Source organism: Lampetra planeri, chromosome 28 (assembly GCF_965212315.1).
Source record: "Lampetra planeri chromosome 28, kcLamPlan1.2.h2, whole genome shotgun sequence".
In the NCBI taxonomy this organism is placed as follows: Eukaryota; Metazoa; Chordata; class Hyperoartia; order Petromyzontiformes; family Petromyzontidae; genus Lampetra; species Lampetra planeri.
In genome coordinates, this window is record NC_136134.1 from 304,111 (window position 1) to 326,456 (window position 22,346).

Consider the following 22,346-nt stretch of genomic DNA (forward strand, 5'->3'; position numbering starts at 1 on the left):
AGTGTGAAACCCAATGCACCAGAAGTAATACGATATAAAAACGAATGACCAAGTTACATTTGGAATACGATTGCAAAACATGTTACTGAGGTTCTTTAGTAAAACTCATGAAAAATGTCTTACACATTTTCGTCCAGTGGATGAGCATAAAATCATTGTGTTTCAATAATAAAGTGGAAACCTGTTGTGTTTAGAAAACAGTTGTACTTTGGTTGCTGTAGAAGTCATAAAAATGTCTTTAGCATGAAATCATCTGGTTGCAGTAAGATGGGCAATGTGTACAGGTGTATCTTTCAGCACGAGAATTAAATGACAAAAAATAACGGCATAAAATTCTAGGTTTGGCAGAAAGCGCAAGAACAAACCAGGAACGGTGGAGGTACAGGGCCAGGCGCAAACGGCACACGCCCCCACATCTTTATAACTTCCCCAAGTGGCTGGAAACCTTCGTCGCAGCCGCGTTTTACAAGCAGAGTCATGGTGAAGTACCCAGCCTGGAACCACTCTGCCATCTCCTGGTTGGTGAAGGGACCTGCCAAAATACATGAGACAGAACATTCACCAACTCAGCCGCAGGATCCTGTTGGACGCCTTTTCTAAAAAAAAAAAGACATCCAGATAAGAGAGTGATTTTTTTTGTTTACACAAATGTTTTCCAAAGAACCATGCAATGATTTCTACATCATAAACCTGCTAGGACCACTAGGAAGATGCAGCCACTTAGCAGTTTTTGTCTTGTGCATGGTTCAAACACTGCAAATGTATATTTGTACATGCATTATTGCCACGTATGTGTCAATTCACACTCTGGATACTATTGCAAACGAAATGTTCCATCTCAAGGGATTTTCCAGGTTCAATAATTTAACTGAGAAAATTTTGCAAGTTAACACGTTTTTCAATTTCCAAAATTTAACTGTTTACTTGTTTTCAAAATTCACATTTAACTCATCCTTTAGCACAATCAAATCAAAGGTTCTAAATGGAACATAAATTACTTTATGAAGTTATAATCATGGCCCTGCTTGTTGCTTTGCTCCAACACCAACAATCGTGGCCACACGTGGAACTTTGCTTCAAAGGCCAAGGCCTACGTGACCATTGCGACGCAGAAATCACACAAAGACAAAATGTTCAACTGGAACCCAGACTCCGTGTCCTCGGCCTATGCGCCATACATCGTCGCTCTTGCTCGTAAAATCCTGGATGTGGCAGAAAGCCGAGCTCCTCATCATTAGCTGTCCCAGCCAGCTGTGCAAGGTTGGCCCCCTCAATCTGGTGATTGACAATCAAAACGTCTGCCTAACACACAAAACTAAAAATCTTTATATTTTATTGAATCAGTATTTATCTTTCCATTCAAATGTCAACAGAGTTGTGAGGACATCATTCTTTCATTTAAGGAATGTTACCCAGCTGCACCACATTCTTTGCTTTGAAGACTAAGAAGCGGGCCTATTCGCTCTTCTTTTCAAGTCTTTACTATTGCGATGTCTTGTTTCTCTGGAGCCCCGAATAACCTCCTGACTAAACTGAAGTCCGGCCAAAACGCAGCCATCAGGGTGCTCACTCGCACTCCTCTTCAGGATCATAGCTCACCTGTGCTCATCACGTCACTGTATTGGCTTCCGGCTCAAGCCTGCATTGAGTTTAAGATTCTCCTCGCTGTGTTCAAGGTTTTTATGGGCTTGCGCCACTGTACATCCACGACTTTATTCAGCCACAAACTCAAACATCCAGCTACATGCTCCACTGAGATATCTGAGGTTCCCCAATCCGTGCCCTACTGAGCAGCGTTACCACACTCCAGGTTTCGAGCCTTGGGTGGTGATCACCGAGGTTCTGTCTGTACAGTGTCCAGGGTCTCGAATTCCATGCCCTTGGGAAGTCAGGAACTCAAGAGTGGATGGACACTTTTAATTTCCAGCTGAAGACCCCACCAACTGATCTCCTCCTCTCTAGGTCTCTATCTGGTTTCTTTAATCTTTATCTCCTCGATAACTTCACTTTTATTTCTTCTTTTTATGCAAGTTGGTCAGAAATCCATTGTTTAAGGGTGCCACATTATTATAAATATTACAACATGAATAATTAACTTTGCTGTTACAACTCAGGAAACCTTTTGAAACTCTCTTCAACAGCTCTGTAAAGCTGAATAACAAATCCACGTGTCCTGTCAGGTTAGGCGGGTGAATTACGGAAAAAAAAGAAATCCGTTATCAGCCACTTGCGCAACAGAAATGACACGAGGTATACCGTATTTGTAGCGTGAGGCAGAAGTAGAATAAAACTGTATTTGAAGCTTTCGTGACTGCAGGAATCCATACTCTTTGGTTCTTTCGGTAAAGTCACGTAGGTAGAAAAAATAATAGATCACGACTTTTCGATCGCCACACAAGCAATTGTCCTCAGGTGGGATAGAGAAGCAGGCTGCTGAAACAAGTCCTCATATACATATAGAGCCGAGAGGGGGGGAGTTGCCGCATCGGGCAAAAGGGTGGGGGCTAAAGATTGTGCCTAAGCGAGTGGTAAATCCAAAGATGGGAACCGAGATGAAGGATGGGAAAGGGGGGGGGTGTGGTTGATGCGAGAGCCGCGAGAGCCGTGGGGGTGGCCATATTGTATTTTGAGAGATTATTGTGAGATTAAGTTTTTCCCCTTTTATCTGGCAACAAAACAGGTGAAGTTGTTAAAACACCAAACTGAAACCTTTTACAAGGAATCATGTCTGCATTAACCACAATCAAAATATATGCATTGTCTTTGAAACTGATTGATCCACACCAGACAGCTTTCTTTTGAGCCTCGTCTCAAACGGTGTTAGACCAGAGGATGCCAAAAGGCGTACAATGCATATATTATCAGTGTGGTTTTTTTTTGCATTTTGACCACAAGTATTGTGGTCAATGCAGACATGATTCCTTGTAAAAGGTTTCAGTTTGGTGTTTTAACATCTTAACACCTATTTTGTTGCCAGAAAAAAGGAGAAAACCTATCAACATATTTTGGTACTGGAAAAGGAGGTCCCATGATGTAGATGCTCACCCGAGCTCTCATTACTCTGATAGTGCTTGTCTTTGTGCTGTACGCCTTTTGGCGTCCTCTGGTCGAACACCATTTGAGACGAGGCTTAAAAGAAAGCTGTCTCTGATGTGGACCAATCAGTTTCAAAGTCAATGCATATATTATCAGAGTACGTTTTTTCTTGATTTGAAGCTTTCGTGACTTCAGGAATTCTGTCTCTTTGGTTCTTTCGGTAAAGTCACGTAGATAGAAATAAAACAAAATAAATCACGACGTTTCGAACGCAACACAAGCGCCCGTCTTCAGGTGAAAATCGCGATAACCGCGATATCTGCTGCGAGCAGCACGATGTCAGCTGCCTTGTAAAGAGAAGCTGTTACCAGAAAGAGTTTTCTAAGTTTTTGAGAACAAAAAGGTAGCCGAAGTAGTGTTACTGGGGTATTATAGTGTAAAGGTAATAAATAACGTGGCATGTTAAAATAAATGAACTTAGATTAGCATGTTGGATTATAGTGGAAAGTTAATCAGCTTCCGTAGCACATAAGAGCTCAGATTAGAATGTAGGATTAGCATATGTATTTTGATGAGAGAAGCATGTAAAGTTAATGAAAAAAATAGCAAGTGAATGTCAGTCTGTGTAACCAAGAATAGCATGTTAAAGTTAATGAGAAAAGCATGTAAAAGTAAATGAGCGAAGTTAATGAGAATATCATGTTAAAGTCAATGTTAGTGATCCAAAAGATGGCCGTGCTAACGCGTGAGGGTGCGGAGCTCGCTCGCTGCCGCCGCGGAGAAGTTCGCTGCTGTGCTGCTAGAGGAAGACTGGTCAGACCAGGTTGTGGAGCTGGTTGCTGCGCTGGTTAATCACGTCCTTCCAATGGTTGCCAATCGAAGTTCATTTCCTTTAACATGCCACGCTATTTATTACTTTTACACTATAATACCCCTGTAACACAACTTAAGCTACCTTTGTTCTCAAAAACTTAGAAAGCTCTTGCTGGTAACAGCTTACTCTTTGGTTCTTTCGGTATGTTAACGGTTGTCCTGCTATATGGGTGCCACCTGATGAAGGTCGCTTGTGTTGCGATCGAAACGTCATGATTTGTTTTATCTTATTTCTAAAAGGTTTCAGTTTGGTGTTTAACAACTGTTTTTTTGCCAGATAAAAGGGGAAAAACTTACTCTCATATTTTGGTACTGGCAAAGGAGGTCCCATGAAGAGATTAGCATGTCAATGTAAACAAACCAACGGCAATGGTGGCTGTGCTAGTGAGACATCCAGCTCTTTGGACAAACGACACCACATCGAGGAAAGGAGAGAGAGGCACAACGAGAGGCACACCCACGCAGAGAGAGAGACACAGACAGAGAAACAGACAGAGAAACACACAGAGAGACACAGAGACCCACACAGAGACCCACACAGGGACACACACCCAGAGAGAGACACACCCACAGAAAGACACACCTATACACAGAGAGAGACATACACACAAAGTGACACAGAGAGAGACATACACACAAAGAGACACAAGAGGGAGACAGAGGGAGACGAACACAGAGAGAGACACACATAAACCGAGAGACACACACACAAAGAGATACACACACAGAAAGACACATACACAACATCACAGCCAGTTGTCATCTGCTAAAAAACGAGAGCCATCGCCACATCGAGGGAAAGGGGCAACATTGGCTTTGTTAGTGAGACATTTAGCCCGTTAATGTAAAAACATTTAACTTGGTAATGTAAATTGGTAATGTAACTCAGAGAGTCGGAAATAACTGCTGACAATGACAAGTAGGATGGAAACATTGAACAACCAGTTAAGGCTTTACCTGGTTAATAACGTCCTTCTGATTGCTCAATTTGTACCCATCTTCTCGGTTGACGTTATGTCTATGTTTATATGGCTTCATGAACAAATCTTTGATGGTAGCCCGACGGTTCGCAAAGTACCTTGGTCTCGGAAAAAACAATGTCGCGTGAGCCCACAGCATTCAAGCAGTGATCAGCTACGGCAGCGGTATTGGTTCTGCCGTGTTTCAAATCTGCCTTGTGTTCGCGAACACGGTCCGAAACATGTCGTTTCGTTTCCCCAATTTAACTGCTACCGCAGACACAACTTAGTTTGTAGACACCAGGGTATTGCATGTCAGGAATCACATCTTTCACAGATGGGATCGGGTCACGGATTTTGTGTACTGTGTTGAATCAAACCTGAATCTTGTGTTTGTTCAAGATTTTGGAAATCTTTTTGGTAACCCCTGCTATCTATGACAAGGTGATGGTTTTGATTGGGTCCTCAGATGGTTCTCTACCCATGGTTGGGGATACAGCTTTGTGGATTGTGCGGTCAGAATATCCATTCATCTTGAGGGCTTGGCGTACGTGCTCCAGTTCACTGGATAGGTGGTGCTGGTCGGAAATGCAGTGGGCCCTATGGTGTAGTGTTTGATGAGGGAATTCTTCTGGGCTGGATAGTGGTGGGAATCAGGCTTTAGATAGTAATCTGTGTGGGTGGCTTTCCTGTAGACAAGTGTCCCAACGAGCCATCAGGTCTCTTCTCAATCAAAACATCCAGGAATGGTAGCTTGCCATCATTTTCCACTTCCATGCTAAATTTGATAGATGGGTGTATGGGGAATTGATGTGGTTGAAAAATTGGTTCAGTGCTGACTGGCCATGTGACCAGATGACGAACGTGTCATCTACGTATCTCCCCCCCATATCGATTCCCATCTTTGGATTTCCCACTCGCTTAGGCACAATCTCTAGCCCCCACCCTCTTGCCCGATGCGGCAACTCCCCTCCCCCCCCCCCTCTCGGCTCGATATATAAGGACTTGATTCAGCAGCCTGTTTCTCTATCCCACCTGAGTTCGATTGTTTGTGTGGCAATCGAAACGTCGCGATCTATTATTTTTTCTACCTACGTGACTTTACCGAAAAAACCAAAGAGTATAGAATAAAACGATGAAAAAACGGTGCGATAGAAGGAAAAGACGAAGAGTTATGTTACATACAATTTGTTGCTCAACAATTGAGAATCACTTGTGGTTAAAATGGCAGCAACAAGCGCATTGAAAACAGTGCCATTTGAATCGTGCATTCCCACACCCTATCTTAGAAAAGTACAAATTACAAGCTTGCAAAACATTAATACAAGACAGACATCACCAAATGTCTTGACTACAGATAATAAATCAGACATGACCGTTTGCATACACGACAAACAACTGATACCTTGTATGTCTCCCTGTGGATCCTTATAAAACCACTTCATAGCGGCCTCGTGGGTAAGTGGAAGAGCAGACGCCCTGTTCTTTGTGTCCAGACGATCCTCCTCCAGGGAGGTGTCCTGCAGCGATGCCACCATCTTCTCAGCTTCCTGAGGCACATGAGAGAGAGAGGGATGTGAGAAGGAAAAATAACACCACGCTGGAGTTAAACAGCCAGGGGGGTCTCACTGAAAATGAGGCCTCCACCCATGACAGAAACCTCTCACCAGCTGAGGTGTGCAACTCAGAAAAGAGGGGACTTGCTGCTACAGTGCTGAAGGAGTGGACTCACATTGAAGGATTCAATCACTCCAAGAAGAACTTACTGACAGGGCCAAGTCAAGTCACTGCAAGTAGCAGGGCCAAGTCAAGCCACTTCACCGCAAGTGCCAGCGCCAAGTTAAGCCACTCCACTGCAAGTGGCAGGGCCAAGTCAGTGAACAGGTGGCCTAAAAGCATTCCAGTGACCAGTGACGAGGACTTCAGTCCCAGGGCCAAGACCAGCACGAGTCGGGACCAAGGCAATAATCTGGAGTGGGGCGGAACAAGGCAGATCTCTGCCCTCTGAGTCCTCCTTGGGGTCCATCTCAATGACAATCAGGGACCTCATTAAACAGACACCTGCGACACTTTGATCCTGCAGACGACAGTGCTATTGGGATGAGTGGGTCGGTGATTGATGGTACGTTCTGTATTGTGCTGATGGTGGTGTGCGAGTTGGGTAATTGAGTGTATGCTATTGTGCTCTGTTAATAGCCGTTGCGTCACGTGGTCGACACTGCACATAGATATTGATATAAAAACACGTGCAGCGACTCTACCATGTGTAAACAGTATAAACCTACCTTACGTTAAGTTTATGCTGTCTGTTCTTCGAAGGTAATGTGTTTGATTGCGTTATTACTTAAGGTTCCTTAGCCTGCATATTTTGGGTTAATAAATATTGTAGCCTAAGCGTTGTTGTTTTGATGTTGCACCTTCAAACGGGTGGAAAACCAAACCAGTCACTTGATCCTTCAGTCCCTGACCTTGAGAACTACAGGGACCTTTGTGTGACCAACAAATTAAATGAGGCCTCAATTGACCATGTATGATACTGTGACTGACACAAACACACAGACAGAATGAGAAATTAAGTTGCGTTTGTATTGTTATGATAGCGCAGATGCTACCAATGTGTTTCAATATGGATTTTGGAGTCCAGTCCTTTTAAAGAAACTATGATTTATATAATCCCAGACGTCTTAATTTTTCAGTTAAGGCCTGTCGCATGACTTGAGCACCTGTAGATTATACGCCCGGCTTGTGTGGGCTCACCTGCTCTAAGTGCTTGAGGCCCTCATCATCATCATGATCATGGCCAACGACTCCATCTCGCTTGCCAGAGCCAGGCCCCGAAATGCCCACAGAGTTCAGGACATCAGAACTGACAGCCTTTGAGCTTGAGAGGTCTGAAAGGGAAAAAATTAAGTTGCATTGGTGAAAATTTAACTCTTACCTTCAGTACACATTCTACATTGATGCATGGTATGAACGTTTAGTTTTGGAAGATTATGGATCAAGGAGATACATTGTGAGCATTATGCACTCTAATATAGGCATTCTCATTCAAAATAAAAAAAACAGAAAATCAGGCCTGGATATAACACAAAATGTATTTTTGTTTTGGATTGACTCAGAAACCGGATGTCTGGTCACTTACGTAGTTTTCCCGCCAAAAATGGCACCAATTGGCATCGGGTGATATCGCTTTTGCAAGCGCACAGACGTACAAACACACTACAAGATGTAAACAATTAAAAAAACATCAGAAAGTGTCCTGAAAAAAATAAAAATTTTGAACTTCGAGCTCCATGCTCAACAATGCAACATTGTTCCTTCCCAAAAACATATGTAGCGATGAGTACATTTCTGTCTTGGGCTTTCACAGGTATACTGATTCGAACTAAGATCTGTCACCATATATAGCATATTCCATTCATAATGTCATGGGACTCCCATAAAAGAGAACAGCAGCTCATTGGGCCCTTTCTGCAGAATGAAATCAAACCTAATTCTAAGAGTATATTCACGTTAGCTGTGGCGAGAGAGTCCACATTAGTTAATAAGTCCGGCCTCCGACAAACTGTCCCACTTAGGTGGCTGAAATCAATTTATTTAGTTTCTTTGATCAGATTGAGTCTGGGTGTCTCGTACACCGTAGCAATGTGACAACGTTGACGGCGTGATCGGAGAATTGTAATGAACTTACTTGGTCCATGTTTGGGTGGGAATTGGCTTCAGCCACGTACTATTTGTAGTGGATAGGAGGCTGGATTATTTACGAATGTGGACTCTATCCCCACACGGATAACCTAAAAATATACCGTTATAAAAGTGTAATGGGTTCAACTGAGTCGCAAACGTAGACTTTGGAAACAACACATTTATTCAGTTCCAACACACGGGGTAACTTCCCCTGAACAAAATAACAACCTAAGGTGGTGAAGCACCCGGCTAACTACACTGGTTACTACGTAACTGCTACTACGGACCGGGACCAACGACTTCGGCCCGGGTCCACGTGTTTGAGACTCGTTGAACGGAGATCGTAGATGGAAGGGTTTCTTCCAGGATGAACAACAACCCTGGTCCCCTCTCGGGACCCGGCTTATATTCTCTATGGCGTGGCCGGCTCCGCCCTATGCCACGTTCACCTTCCAGAATTCTTGGGGAAGGATCTGGGTCCCAATCACGTGACTCCCCGAGCCCCCTCTTGGGGCCACTATCAACTTCACCGGTCACGTGTCCTCCCAGGTCAACCAGAGTGCCATGGCCTCACACAACTCTATCCTTCGGTCGGCACCCACACACCCTGTCCTGTAGGGTCGGCACTGCACTTAAAGTGTGGTGCCATCCAGCGCTATTATTCAGTGCACACCGTGCCCCTCTAGGGCCGGAACTATACCCACATTGTGGTATCCGGCGATGTCGCTACACCGCACGCCGTGCCCCTCTGGGGCCGGTACTGCACCTACTGCATGGTCACATCCAGCCATGTCACTACAAAAGTATAGATTTTTCTTTTTCTAAACATGAATGCAGTAACGAGGTGGAATTAACAAACTAAAAATGTTTCTTCTTCATGAACACATTTAAGGCACACAATGGGCACATTTACATCACCAGTTTAAGAAATGCCATTTTCATAAAACACACATTTATTTGAAAGGATGTTTTCAAATAATGCCCTTTTTATCTAGAGAAGCCTCAGCGAATCCTAATACTACTCATGGTGAGCAAAGCTGAGAACCTAGGGAAAACTACACACATACGTGCATATGGCTTCAATCTCCCTCTGCACTGCCGTCTCCTGGCCATCTCACAGATTAAATTGCAGATAAAACTGAATAAAGTTTAGAACACAATCATTAGGTGTATCAATGTTCCTGTTGTTTATAACTTGACCAGTGACTGCATACAGCTTCTCAAATTCATGCTAATGCACAATTCGGGCTATAAAGCTTCCATTTATTGACCCCCCCCCCCCCTTAATGGAACATTTTCGCCAGTTATAAACGTTCAGGCTGGCCTGCCTAGGATCCATCCTGGGTTTAACCAGGCTAGATTGTGTGAACTCACAAATCTTTAAAAAATCTGAACAGTCCTATCGGTGAGCTCCTCCGGCAGGCAAGGCTGTGTTGGCTGGGGCATGTAACCCGCATGCCCAAACAGCTTTTGTTCGGCAGGGTAGAGGGGGCTAAACGGGGCTAGCGAAGAGATGGAATTATGAGATACGAGTGGATATGGAGCTGAGATGACTTGCCAATGACTGGTACCAGCGATGTCAAGATCAACCCCTGTGGAGGAGGCTCGTGAAGAACTCTACTGGGTCGTTGGAGGCTGACGCCCTTAGAAAATAAGGAGAGCAGAGGAGCGATGCTCACAACAACGAGCGGAGTGCCGGGCGGCTAAAACACAGCAAGTTGGCAAAGTAGGGGGCACAGGTGGTGCATCAACCAGTCATCTCAGTCAGTCAACCTATGGCACCTGGGTCTATCCCGTGATCTCCTGCCAGCAGGCCGTTTGACACTTCACATGGACTTAAAGTGCACATAGCTTGGCACAAGCACTGTGGTGACGTCACTCCCACTTCGTGGAGAATGGCGGTTATTGTTGTTGCCGTCTTTGTATCTGTGTGTTTCTCCGTATCTGTCTATTTCTCTGTGTGTCTGCGAGAGTATTGGTGTCTGTGTCTCCCTATGTATTTGTCTCCATGTTTGTGTATCTCCATATCAGTCTCCAATCTGTCTCCATGTATTTGTGCAAGTGTATTTGTCTTTGTATCTCTGTGTCTGTTTGGCCAAATGCATTATCACCCTGTGAGCAGCACTAACATCTTCATACAAAGGTAGGATCCTCTGAAACACACCTTTGCTGCCAAGATAATTCCAAAATGTGTAAAATTACCCTATTTCCCAGCAAGGGTTAGTATTTGTGCCTCCTCTTCTGACTTAGAAGCCACCAGCCACCACTGCTTTTCACACACCGCCTGAATGGATATGGGTCCTAAAAAAATTACGTGCCTACTCAGGTGGGTCCCGAGTTGGGAAGGTTTGGGAACCCCTGATTATAGAGGAAGCATTTCCCAATGTCTCAACTGCAGCATCAAGACGTGAATTCAAACTGGCGAACTTTGAACTGCAAATTTAATATGCTCACTCACAATTGCACCACAACAGCTCCCCGAGGTATAAGACAATCGTTATAAACACCTTCCTGCGGAGGGAGATGGTAGGAACGTTGGGTTGCTCGGTCAATGGCCAGGGTCAACGGCGGCGTGGTGTATTCCGCAACTGTGAGGGCGGGCACAAGCCGGCGTGAGTAGGTTAAACGTTGAGTTTTATAAGGGCACCACGGGGTGACCAGCCCCTCCCCACCCAGCCCCTCCCCACCCAGCTCCTTCCCACCCTCCCCTCCCCACCCAGCCCCGCCCTCCTCACCCAGCCCCTCCCCACCCTCCCCTCTCCACCCAGCCCGACCCTCCCATTTTTTGATGCACGACGGACGGATACAATAATCCGCTGTGGGCTGGTGTAACCAGGAGGTTCCTACCAGTATGACACCATGTACCCAGTACTGCATGGTGATATACACACCTTGTGGTGAGCCATGCTGCAGTGTCTGATTGTCAGGCACATCCATTTTTTCAGGATCTTTATGTGAAATGGAACCCTCTTCCCGCAATGAGAGCTGGTTCCCAGTCACAGCAGGCAGCTCTTTTGAAAAACATTGCGTTGGTGACAGTCGGTCTTCCTGTTTTCCACTTTCGAGGGATGCTTCTGCACAAGAGAGAATGTAACAATAACATCATGAGAATGCGGAAGCTATAAGACACATATCCTAGGTGTCTGGAGACATGCCATCCGACACTCAACTGAGAGCTCGCTGTTTGCTGCGTTACACATCTAAGTATGTCGTTAATATGCTTGTCTCTCAAGCGAGAAAACCCAGGTGTTGCAGAAATTTCTTCAGCAACAGCATATTAGGAAGCAACTGGAGTTATGCACTTTTAAATCTAGATTGAAAACTCATTTCTTTAGAACTGCCTTTTGTGTTTAGTTTGTTGTCCTTCACCCACGCCTCCAATTAGCACTGTTTGCTACATACGGTACGAAAGAAGTTCAATATACAGGGTGTTTCAAAAAGATGGACCCGATTTGAAATCGCTATATCTCTGCAACCACAAACCGCCCATGAATGAAACTATTACTATTTGAAAGGGCAGGGCATAGAGTTTCAAATGATTACCACTAGATGCCTCTCCCAGTGCACAAACAGCCCCTATCCTCAGTCATTCGCAAGACACACTGCCTCAACATTGGATAGGTCGCACGGGACCCCAAGACTTGGCGCTACACTCTTGGCCCCCAAGATCCCCAGACATCACACCCTGCGACTTTTTCTTGTGGGGATACATCAAAGATCGTGTTTTTGTGCCACCATTAGCGACTAATCTGGATGACCTCAAAAACAGAATCACGGCAGCGGTGACTTCAGTGGAAGAAGACACTTCGAGAGGCGTTTGGGACGAATTCAACTATCGTCTCGATGTTGTCCGTATAGCAGGTGGAGGGCACAGAGAATTTAGAAAATTATTAGAAAAACTTGATAACTCATTAAACCGTTTGTAACTTTTTGTGTAATTGTAACATGTTGCCATCGTGAAATATACTGCTTTGAAATTGGGTCCATCTTTTTGAAACACCCTGTACATTGCATAAACAAGTGGGACTGCGCGTGTTCTGACTGCACACACATCTGCTGCAGGATAAACCCAACTAAATCAATACAAAATGAAGCTTGTCATATTATGCCCCATATTCTTCCATGGATAAAGGAATGTTTTAACTTCTTGGTTCTTTCGGTAAAGTCACGTAGAAGGGAAGTAATAAAATAATAAAAATAAAACATAATAAAATAATTCTCACGACGTTTCGGCCACAACGCAAGTAGCCGTCCTCAGGTGAAAACCAGGTCTGTCGAGGCGACGCTGTCGACAGACCTGGTTTTCACTTGAGGACGGCTACTTGCGTTGTGGCCGAAACGTCGTGAGAATGATTTTATTATGTTTTATTTTTATTATTTTATTACTTCCCTTCTACGTGACTTTATCGAAAGAACCAAGAAGATGAATCCCTGCAGTCACGAAAGCTTTAAATCAAATGTTTTAACCCTTTGATATACACCCATTTTTCGTATCCATGTGTCAGCCTGCAGCCAGCCAGCCACCGTTTTGTTGTTCAAAATGGTGGTGAGCCTAGATTTCTTTTTAGTGGAAATTTGTGGAATAACCATGGCATGACCCTTGTTTTTAAACTGCAATGTTTGTTTTCCAAATGTTGCCAATAGATGGCAGTGGGCATATAGTCGTATGTGTGACCTGCAAAAGAACAAGACAAAGATTCCCCAGTATAACCTTAACAGACTGTTGGGGCCAGTGCTGTTAGCGAGTACCTATTAAGGTCAGAACCGCACACGAGGCGGTGGGTGGCCAGCATCAAGCCCGGGCGTCTTTGTCTCTGGAGTGGCAATTTTTTACACATCACACTAGGTACTCAATTGAGGCTGAGTCGATCTAGGAGAGGCCCAGGACTGGTTCAGCTAATCGTCACTCGTGTTGGCGGTGAGCAGGAATCGAACTCAGGCCGCCCGGTTCGTCGTGCAGTGCGCTAACCCCCTACACTACCACTACACTATCATCGTGTGTGACCTGCAAAAGAACACATCTACATCCACACATATGAAATATCGATGTCGGCCACAGGAGGGCATCATTGCCAGGTATTGAGAATAGACGAGATCTGGCTGTGAAAGGATTAAAAATCCATCTGGCCTTAACCTTGCGTCATGAGCATCGACAGACCAAAAAGTGTCAGAAACTTGCAGGTCTTCCGATACCGGGGTGGACAGAGCTCATCTCTCATCATTGTTTACAGAACCAACGCAGATCTACACATCACGAGTAGCGCTCTGAACAACAATTACCATCCCAGTCGTCTTGAGATAAGAGTTTTTCCCCGTCTTTGTTGTCCCTGCTGCACTGTCGTTCCTCGGCATCTTCCCGTCTGAACTCCCCCTCATCATCTGCTTCCTCATCCTCTTCGTCGGCGCCCTTGAATTCCAGTTCTTGCTCTTCAGGGATGGGCTCCTTCGGGCCCTTCTGCAAAAGCAATGGCCCGTTACAAGCACCACACGCCCGACCTGCATCTACACACGACAACTACAGGCTTCGCTCATTCACTGGCAGTATCTCAAGAGACGACATCACGTCCTTAGCCCTCAAATGGTTTACCAATCTCGATATCAACATAGAACTTTGCGAATCACTCTGCCATACAAAATAATTCCAAGTCATTATTTGCACATTTATAGTAATTTCTTGATTAACATTCATAAATCTTAGTACAGATTTCCCACAGGCCCATGCTGCACTCCAAATGGACAGAGGGATCGGTGACAGAATGTTACCTTGAAGGACATGAACGCTCCGGATGAGTCGAAGGTGCCCATCTCCCCCTCGTCATCCAGACACCACTCGGGCAGGTTGTCATCGTCAAAACTGCCCGAGCCAGACCGCGTGCGCCGGTACGCTCCTCCTCCTCCTCGCTCCTCGTCCCTCTCCCGGAACTCAAAGTCGAACCTCCTCCTGGGACGCTCACCCGGCTCGCGCCACCCGGCAGAGCGTGGCCCGTCTACATACGCAAAAACCCCGACGTGCGGTGCATCATAAGAACACTTCTTCCAAGCACCAGGGTTGTTCAACCATTGTTGCTAAAACCGGCAACTGATTCCAGTGAAAGTTTAGTACAACACCGATCAGCACGTGCGAATGTACAAACTGCACTGGCAGCAGGCCTGATGCTAAAAACTCATCGGAGGCTCAAATGGCTTGAATGCAACATTGCACGATTTTAAACTAAATTTTAACTAACTTTAGTCTGTAGATAAATCTCTCACGGCAAACGAGTCGGGTGCAGAGATGAAGTAAGGCATGCTGTGTAGCACTAAGGGATGGGCTAGGTGGCCAAAATCTCCCTCTGTGGTCTGGATGGGCCGTGCAGGACAATGCTGATGTTGATACCAACATCATTCAGTGGGTGGCGACATTAAGGATAAAAAAACTTGCAGCCCTGCAATTGTTCCGTTGCACTGTTGTAAAAAACTATTTGTATTTTACCAGGTAAGGCCCACTGAGCTATATAGCTATTTTGTCAGAAGCAACCTGGCCATAAATGATAGCGCAACGAAGGGGCTTATTATGTGGAAATTGATAGCAGCCAAATACTCTAAATGCATGTTCCTAAATGTGGAGAGGTAGACATTCCCACACTGTACTCCACCACACTCGACATGATCGACTACCTGTGGTGCACCCATGTATACTGCTTGGTGGACAGAGGCGGTGGGGGGGGGATTCGAGAAACTTGCTCCATTGTTTCAACTGCCAGGCCAGGAGATGGAACTGAACCCAGCGATCTCCGGTGTGCTGTCCATAACACAACTGGGGCAGCTCCCTTTGTTTCTCAGTTTAAAATATGAAGGCATTGCATTTCGTGCTCTAGACACTTCTTTGTGTGTGGAAATCCGGTAAATGGGCTTGTATCGGTTTTGCATGTACGGATGTTGACTTTCGTCATGTGATTATAAGCGACGCAAAAAAAAAAAACTCTACCCAAATCGCACACCTACCATGTAATGACAATGGATCTGTTTTTTTTTTCAAATTAACTTTGTTAAGTGCTTTTTCCGTTTACTTTGTTGTCCTTCCCCGCACTTCCAATTAGCAAGGTTGGCTACGTACGGTGTGAAAGAAGTTCATAATAAATATGTAATGCGAGCGTAAGCGAAGTTTCGCCGCTCAGCTCTGGGCCAATCGGACGGTCCGGAGTATTGGGGGCGGGGCCCAGTAAGGTGGGCGTATGGGGAGGTCCGCCGCTCAGCTCCGGTCCAATCGGATGCCCGGATGATCAGGGGCGGAGCCTAGGGGCGGAGCCGGGGGGGGCGCTAAGTGAAGGGCGTGATCTGGAAGGTTCGGAAAGGGCGTGATGGAAGGTGGAGACGGGATGACGAGAGAGGGGAATATATGGGGAATCCGGAAGAGGCTCGTGGCAGTTGGCATAGACTCAAAGTGGGACCACGTCGAGCCGTGGGAGGTCTCCAGCGCCATCGGCCACGTGGCTGGAGACGACTCCAAGCACACCGTCAGCCAACGGTGTGTGGGAGTGCAACTGACGGAATGAGCGCGCGGGGCGCGCCAGTGGAACAGCCGGTCCACAGTCGGGACCGGCGGAGTGTGAGCGGCATAACAAGAATAAAGACAGAGACGGAGACCAAGCTGTGTGTCGTCAACGTCGGTTATTACACATATGTTAAAAAACAGTACAATACAAATTTTAAAAGATTATATTTTTAACAGTCAAAAAAAGGTAATTTGAAAACGTCTTTCAGTGCAGGAGCCAAATGTTTGGCTAAACATAATTATGGAACAATATGTAGGATCAATTAATTCCCATGATGGGCCTGGCGTGGGGAGGGCCTCATCCAGCAGTGGAGTAACAAGGGGCCATGTACATGCTGGCTCAGATCCATCTCTAAATTTGGTACTGAAGTGCATGTCATGAACAAGCCAGTACTTTGGTCCGTTTCAGTTTTTTTTTATCAATCTATTGTTTACTGATAAGACGTTGATTGCTTGGTGAGGGTCTTCTCTTTTATAAATATTAGACTAGCAATCTGCACATCCTTTGGACGTGACAGTCCGTCAATCCAAGTCAGCCAGAAAAATAAACTCCTTAAAACATTTTTTTTTAAACAACGGTTTTATCAACAACTTCGTTTAATTCACGGTCGAGAAGTACGTCAATGGCGCCTGTGACACGCGGCGCCTGCTTTTTGTGCGAGCCGATTCCACAGTTTAGGGACCGCGGCGTTTTTGATCTACACCAATATATATAAATAATAAGGCGTCTATACAAAATGTGAATTGCCTTAAAGTAGCGAATTAATTGATTAATTGATGCCGGTTTTGATACAGGCGTACCGGATCTGAGTACATGTGCTAAATGTGGAATTGATTGGACAACGGGAAGTGGACGAAACTTTATTACAAGATTTGACCACGACAAACAGAGGAATCAAGTTAAGTAAAACCGTTGAAAAACTTTGATCTTATAAAAGTCGTGCATCTCTCCACCGTTCTCTTGCCGTCTCTGTAATCTATATCGCATTTTATCTAACCATCCTCCTTGGTATCTGTTTCTATTATCAATTCCTGTCCCCTCCTCTCTTCCCTAAACTACATCTCACCCACTTCCTTCTCCCCCTCCCCCATTTCTCTCTTTCCTCACTCTCCTTATTCGCACTTCCCACTTTGTGCATTCTCTTTCCTCTCTTTTTAACATCCATTCACTCTCCTCTCTGTTCTTATCCTACTCTGATTCTCTCCTCTAACTCCCTCCCTCACCTCCCGTCTCTATCCCATTTGCACGGGATCCTCAGTCTGGGTGGAGCGTGGGTGGGAGGGAGGCGTGACGTCAGTGCGATGCATGAACCTGGCTCAAAACTGTGGGATGTCGGTGACGCAGATGTGTGTGGTGGCACCACTACTACACGCGAGCACTTGCGCACAAGCCAGCCAGGAATTTAGTCAGAATTTTTTTTTCTACTATAGTATGTTTCAAAATATCTCTTCCATAGTGTACCCGGCCAGGTGGCTCGGCGCTAGAGCGAGTGGCTCGCAATCAGCAGGTTGCAAGTTCAAATCCAGGATGTAGGTTGACTTAGCCTATCACCACTTTGTGGGGAAGTCAACAGTGGTTGTTCTATGGAATGAGGAATCCTCACCACTGGCTCAGTGCTGTAGAGAGGAGATGAGTACAGCCTTGATGCTTATTGCAACAGGACGACAGCTGTATGTGTGCATGTGTTTGTATGTCTATGTATCTGTATGTGTGTGGTGAGAGTGGTAATGCAGCGGTTAACGCACTGCGCTACGAATTCGGCGACCCGGGTTCGATTCCCACTCCCGGCCAACATCAGTGACAATTATCTGAACAGGTCCTGAGCTTGCCCTAGGTTGACTCAGCCTCAAAATTAGTACCTGGTGCAGTGTGTAAACATTGCCAGGTATTCAAATGAGTACCTGGTGCGGTGTGTAAACATTGCCACGCAACCGCTCATGTACCATTCTGACCTTCATAGGTGCTCACTAACAGCACTTGCCCCAAAATTATGTTAAGGCTCTTTGGGGGGTCTTTGTCAATTTTACGTGTAAGGACTTGTATTTATACCTTACCCGGACTGCTCTGCCTCCACCGCTCCCCATTGGCCTCTTCGCGCATGGCTCGCCAGTTCTCACTATCAGACCGCGTGAAGTCGTGCTGCTGCTTTTTGGCCAGTAATGCACTCGCTTCGTCAAACACCGGTCGAACGGACGGAACGGCTGTGGGTGGCGGGGGCGCAGGTGGCACCACGGCTCCAACAGCTGCAAAACATTGAGAAACAAGAACAACAGTGCAGCGTGAAAATTACACTCAAGAGAAGCTACATCACTACATCATCAAATAATATTGATGTATACATACACTTTACAAGGAGTTGCCGTGGTGTAAAAGTGACCACACTGAACTTGCTATCCAGAGGTCCCCGCTTCATTTCCATATCCTGTCGTGGCAGTTGAAACCATGGGCCGATTTTTCTTAAATTATTTGTCACTCAGCTTTTCAGACAACTGGCAAGTGTGAAAGAGTAGACCAAATACCCTCCAGAGCTCTAATTTGTAGAAGCATTTTCCGCCAACAGTGGCATTAGCAAACTAAGTACAGGGCTGCACATATATATTTAACATGTACACACACATTCAATAAATGTGCAAATACAAATATATTTAAAGAAAATAAGGTTCAGATCCATTCTTTAACATTTCATTCACTGTTTATAAGTATAGACTACAATCCTTTTGCAATCTTTTTTTTGTTCCCTTTCCCACAGCTCTCATATGACATGTCACATGATTAATCCAGACACCAACTAATTGAATTTCCCCCCTCTTAGCGCGCTCAATAGCAACCAGGCATGTGTGCATTAACCTTTCAGAAGGCTGCTTGGAGCAGTGCGACTGGGTAATGGAGTGTAAAAACAACACAGAGTACACAGAGACAACTGTCACCCCCCACCCAGCGCATAGGGAGGTTTGAGCACACATCCAACTTTTCCATAAGCCAGTAGAACGGTGAGTGCCCTGCAGTTGGCTAAGCATGATCGTGAACTGCTCCTGTGCTGCCCTACGCACAGCGCTCATACCGGTCACAGGTATGTCGCCTCTCCTAAGCCTAAAGCCGTGTGTGGGATATTTAATGTTTGTGTATATAACACGTGCCTGTTGTCAAAATCTCTCTCCAAGTTGATGTGTTTGTAAAAAAAAAGCATTGAACTCACAACGTTATGTTTTTGAACATCTATCATATATTGTCTGCATTTATACCGTGCCTTATTGCTGAACGTGCTGCGATTCACTTTTATCGAGTCATATACAGCAAACTTAGACCTGAGATGGCAAAAACCCAAGACTGCAGATTTTACATTCATAACCACGGACATTTTAAGACCCAAATTAACTTCAAACAAACAACATTTTTCATAAATCTCACACCCATGCATTCTGCAGATCATGTGTGCTCACGTGGATTGTAACCAAATGGGGAAAAGCTAAACACAAGCAATAAGGGCAATCTATTGTGACAGGGTTGATAGAAACATTCTAGAAAACCGTGAAGAGCACCCGAACAACGATGAGCAGAGAATGGACAGTTTTTTTTAAATACGAGAAGTCTGTATGTACACAAGTAGAGATTCAGTTTGTGGACATAAATAATGTGTATACAATTGTTAATTATATGCTGACATGGTTTTATATGTTTGGTCTCAACAAGGGTCATAGTGAAGGCACTTATAAATAACACATAGAAAAATTGAGTATTGTATAGCTGGCTAAGGCTTGTGAATAAACGTGACTGGATGTACGTATATTTAATTTATTTCACGCCGTATGTAGCCAACCATGTTAATAGGTGTGGATGATGTATAGATATTATAAACCAGTTTGTGATGTAATATCATTTCTCTGTATATTTCGGAATGGTATTAGAAACAAAATAACGTTAATAAATAAAATAAACTGATTAGAAATCCACGGCGTTTAAATAACGAGGGCGTCTTAGAGATGTTTTCCCTTGCTCTTGGGGTCCTCTGAGTTTCTCTGATTTGGCCGATTTAATGCGAATGAATTTATAGCAAAGTGCATTAAGACACAAATACAACTTACAATCATACACATGAACAATATACTTACCAACAATATCATCAACTATGATCAATTCACTGCTGGTGGAAGGTTATCGCTTTGCGATTAAACATTTTCATCCAGCTTTGTTTATTAAAATATACACCTAGGATAACTTATGTTGTTTTCATCACGAACTCCAGTTCTCAAAAAGCACTCCAACCTGTTCTCAACCGCCTCTATTACGTAACTTTGATTTCGGTTCATCTGCAATAGCTGTCCGAAGTAAATGTATCCTGCTGTGTCTTCCAATTGTGTCCCTTCGACACATCTCCAAGCGTTTAGCGAACTTGTTGTACATTAGTTACATTTTGCTCATTTATCTTGTGCCAAACTTTGCAGCCATATCAAGTGTTTAATTCATTTGCTACAGTTCCTTACCATTGGTGATTGATGATAATGACCATGTCATCAGCAAATTTGATGAATGAATATCAATTACCATTTTACCTATCGCATTATGTGCACTTGTGACAAGTATCATATTCGTCAAAAAGAAACAAATATTTGCGTTCACATGCAAGACATGCATTGAATACTCAGACTGGGGTGTCTGCTGTAGCAACATAGAAAACTAGAAAAAAATATTTTAATTGAGCTGATAGTTATCAATTTAACGTGGCTTGGAAACAATTTAAATAGTAGTCATATTTTCAATAACTAATTCTTGTAAGATGATCAAATGTTCTTTCAGCTTTAGTTCATATAATAATGCTATCCCACTACAGGCTTGTATATTCATGAGTGGCTCGAATAATAATCCATATGTTGATGAATGGTCCAGATGAATGAGAATAAATCTATAATTAATTAATTGGCCATGGTGAACACTAGAGTAAAACCACATTGATTGTATGTAGCTGCACAATGCAGACTGGTGTGGCTACATGGGGTTTTACTGTCGCATTAACCATAACTACAAGTTAAATTATTCTGACCAATAGACAATATGGTAATGCAGTTAAAACACTACAGAATACAGTACATTAAATAGTTGTTGGCTTATATAGTAAAATACACAGTTTAACACGTAAGGCTTTCGTTACCAATATCACCCATAATACCAATTTTTGGGTTAGATCACGTAAATGTATAAATGTGTCATTAAATGTTGTGGCTTTGCTCTCCAACACACCGGTGTGCTGTATTAATAACGAAGTGGCATGTTCTGTTCACGTGACAAACCTTACTAATTGACTGTGTCGGGTGGTGGCGGGTTTAACACCACACATTTATATATTTACACGATCTAACCCAAAAAAACCTGTATTATGGAAAATACACACACATTCACACACTGGTACATTAAATTTATATACACATATACATAGGGCTTTTGTTACTTAAGTTTTCATAAATTTAGCAGCTAGCCAGACTTCAGCTCACAGAATCAGGGCTTCTCAATTAGTCTGATGAGCCAAGATTTTCCTAATATCTAGCTTAAATCCGATTGATTGTTCCTCTGAGGCCATGACACTTATTTAAGAAGCCTGGTCAGGTGACACGGGAAGCACGACTTCCTGGATTTTTATTCTGACGTCATGGATTTTGAACTGAAGCGGCTTTACAAGGTTTGAAACGAATTCACAAATCTTATTGCTAAATTTAGTTATGAAAATAGTTCTTGCACTTACCGGTGACCTGAAACAATAATAACTGGCGTATTAAATGCTTTTGTGGTGGAGGGTTTAACGGCACAAATTTGATCAGGTCATTCCGTGGGCTAACCCAAAAAACAACTATTCATAATCATGGCTGAAAAATCCTACGTGTTAAGGAAACCTACACGTTAACGTATCCAAGCCTTTCTAAACGATGAAAAGGCATTTACCCAGTGGAAATTCATGCAGTCATCCACGACTTCAAACCAAGGCCTAAATAAAAAGATTTGGAACGAACAAACCATTTAATAGAGTGGAACTACACTGAGAATCCATTAAGGTACCAACATACATATCAGAAGAAGAGTCGGACAAGGTGACAGAGTTAGTCAACGTTTCTCACAGTGATATTAGAAGATGTTCCTGTAAAGTGGATTGGGGAAACAAAGGCATAGGTATAAACAGAGGTATGTGTGTATGGCTCTAAATGTAGAAGTTTCCTGCTAAAGCAGAAGCTAAAAACCGGATTACGTGACTGACCGAGAGGCGAGACGC

The 22,346-nt window shown here is 44.2% G+C and overlaps 1 protein-coding gene across 1 annotated transcript in view; it reads right to left on the reverse strand.

The window, feature by feature from the left end:
* The window catches only part of GIGYF2 (GRB10 interacting GYF protein 2), a 133,940-nt gene that overhangs the window by 51,761 nt on the left and 59,833 nt on the right, over window positions 1-22,346 (reverse strand). The window contains exons 8-14 of the mRNA XM_078607599.1: window positions 18,145-18,333; window positions 14,319-14,542; window positions 13,836-14,010; window positions 11,447-11,629; window positions 7,626-7,759; window positions 6,274-6,418; window positions 366-532 (exon numbers count right to left, since the gene is read on the reverse strand). Coding sequence (XP_078463725.1) covers window positions 366-532; window positions 6,274-6,418; window positions 7,626-7,759; window positions 11,447-11,629; window positions 13,836-14,010; window positions 14,319-14,542; window positions 18,145-18,333 — 1,217 coding nt within the window. The remainder of the gene's footprint in view (window positions 1-365; window positions 533-6,273; window positions 6,419-7,625; window positions 7,760-11,446; window positions 11,630-13,835; window positions 14,011-14,318; window positions 14,543-18,144; window positions 18,334-22,346) is intronic.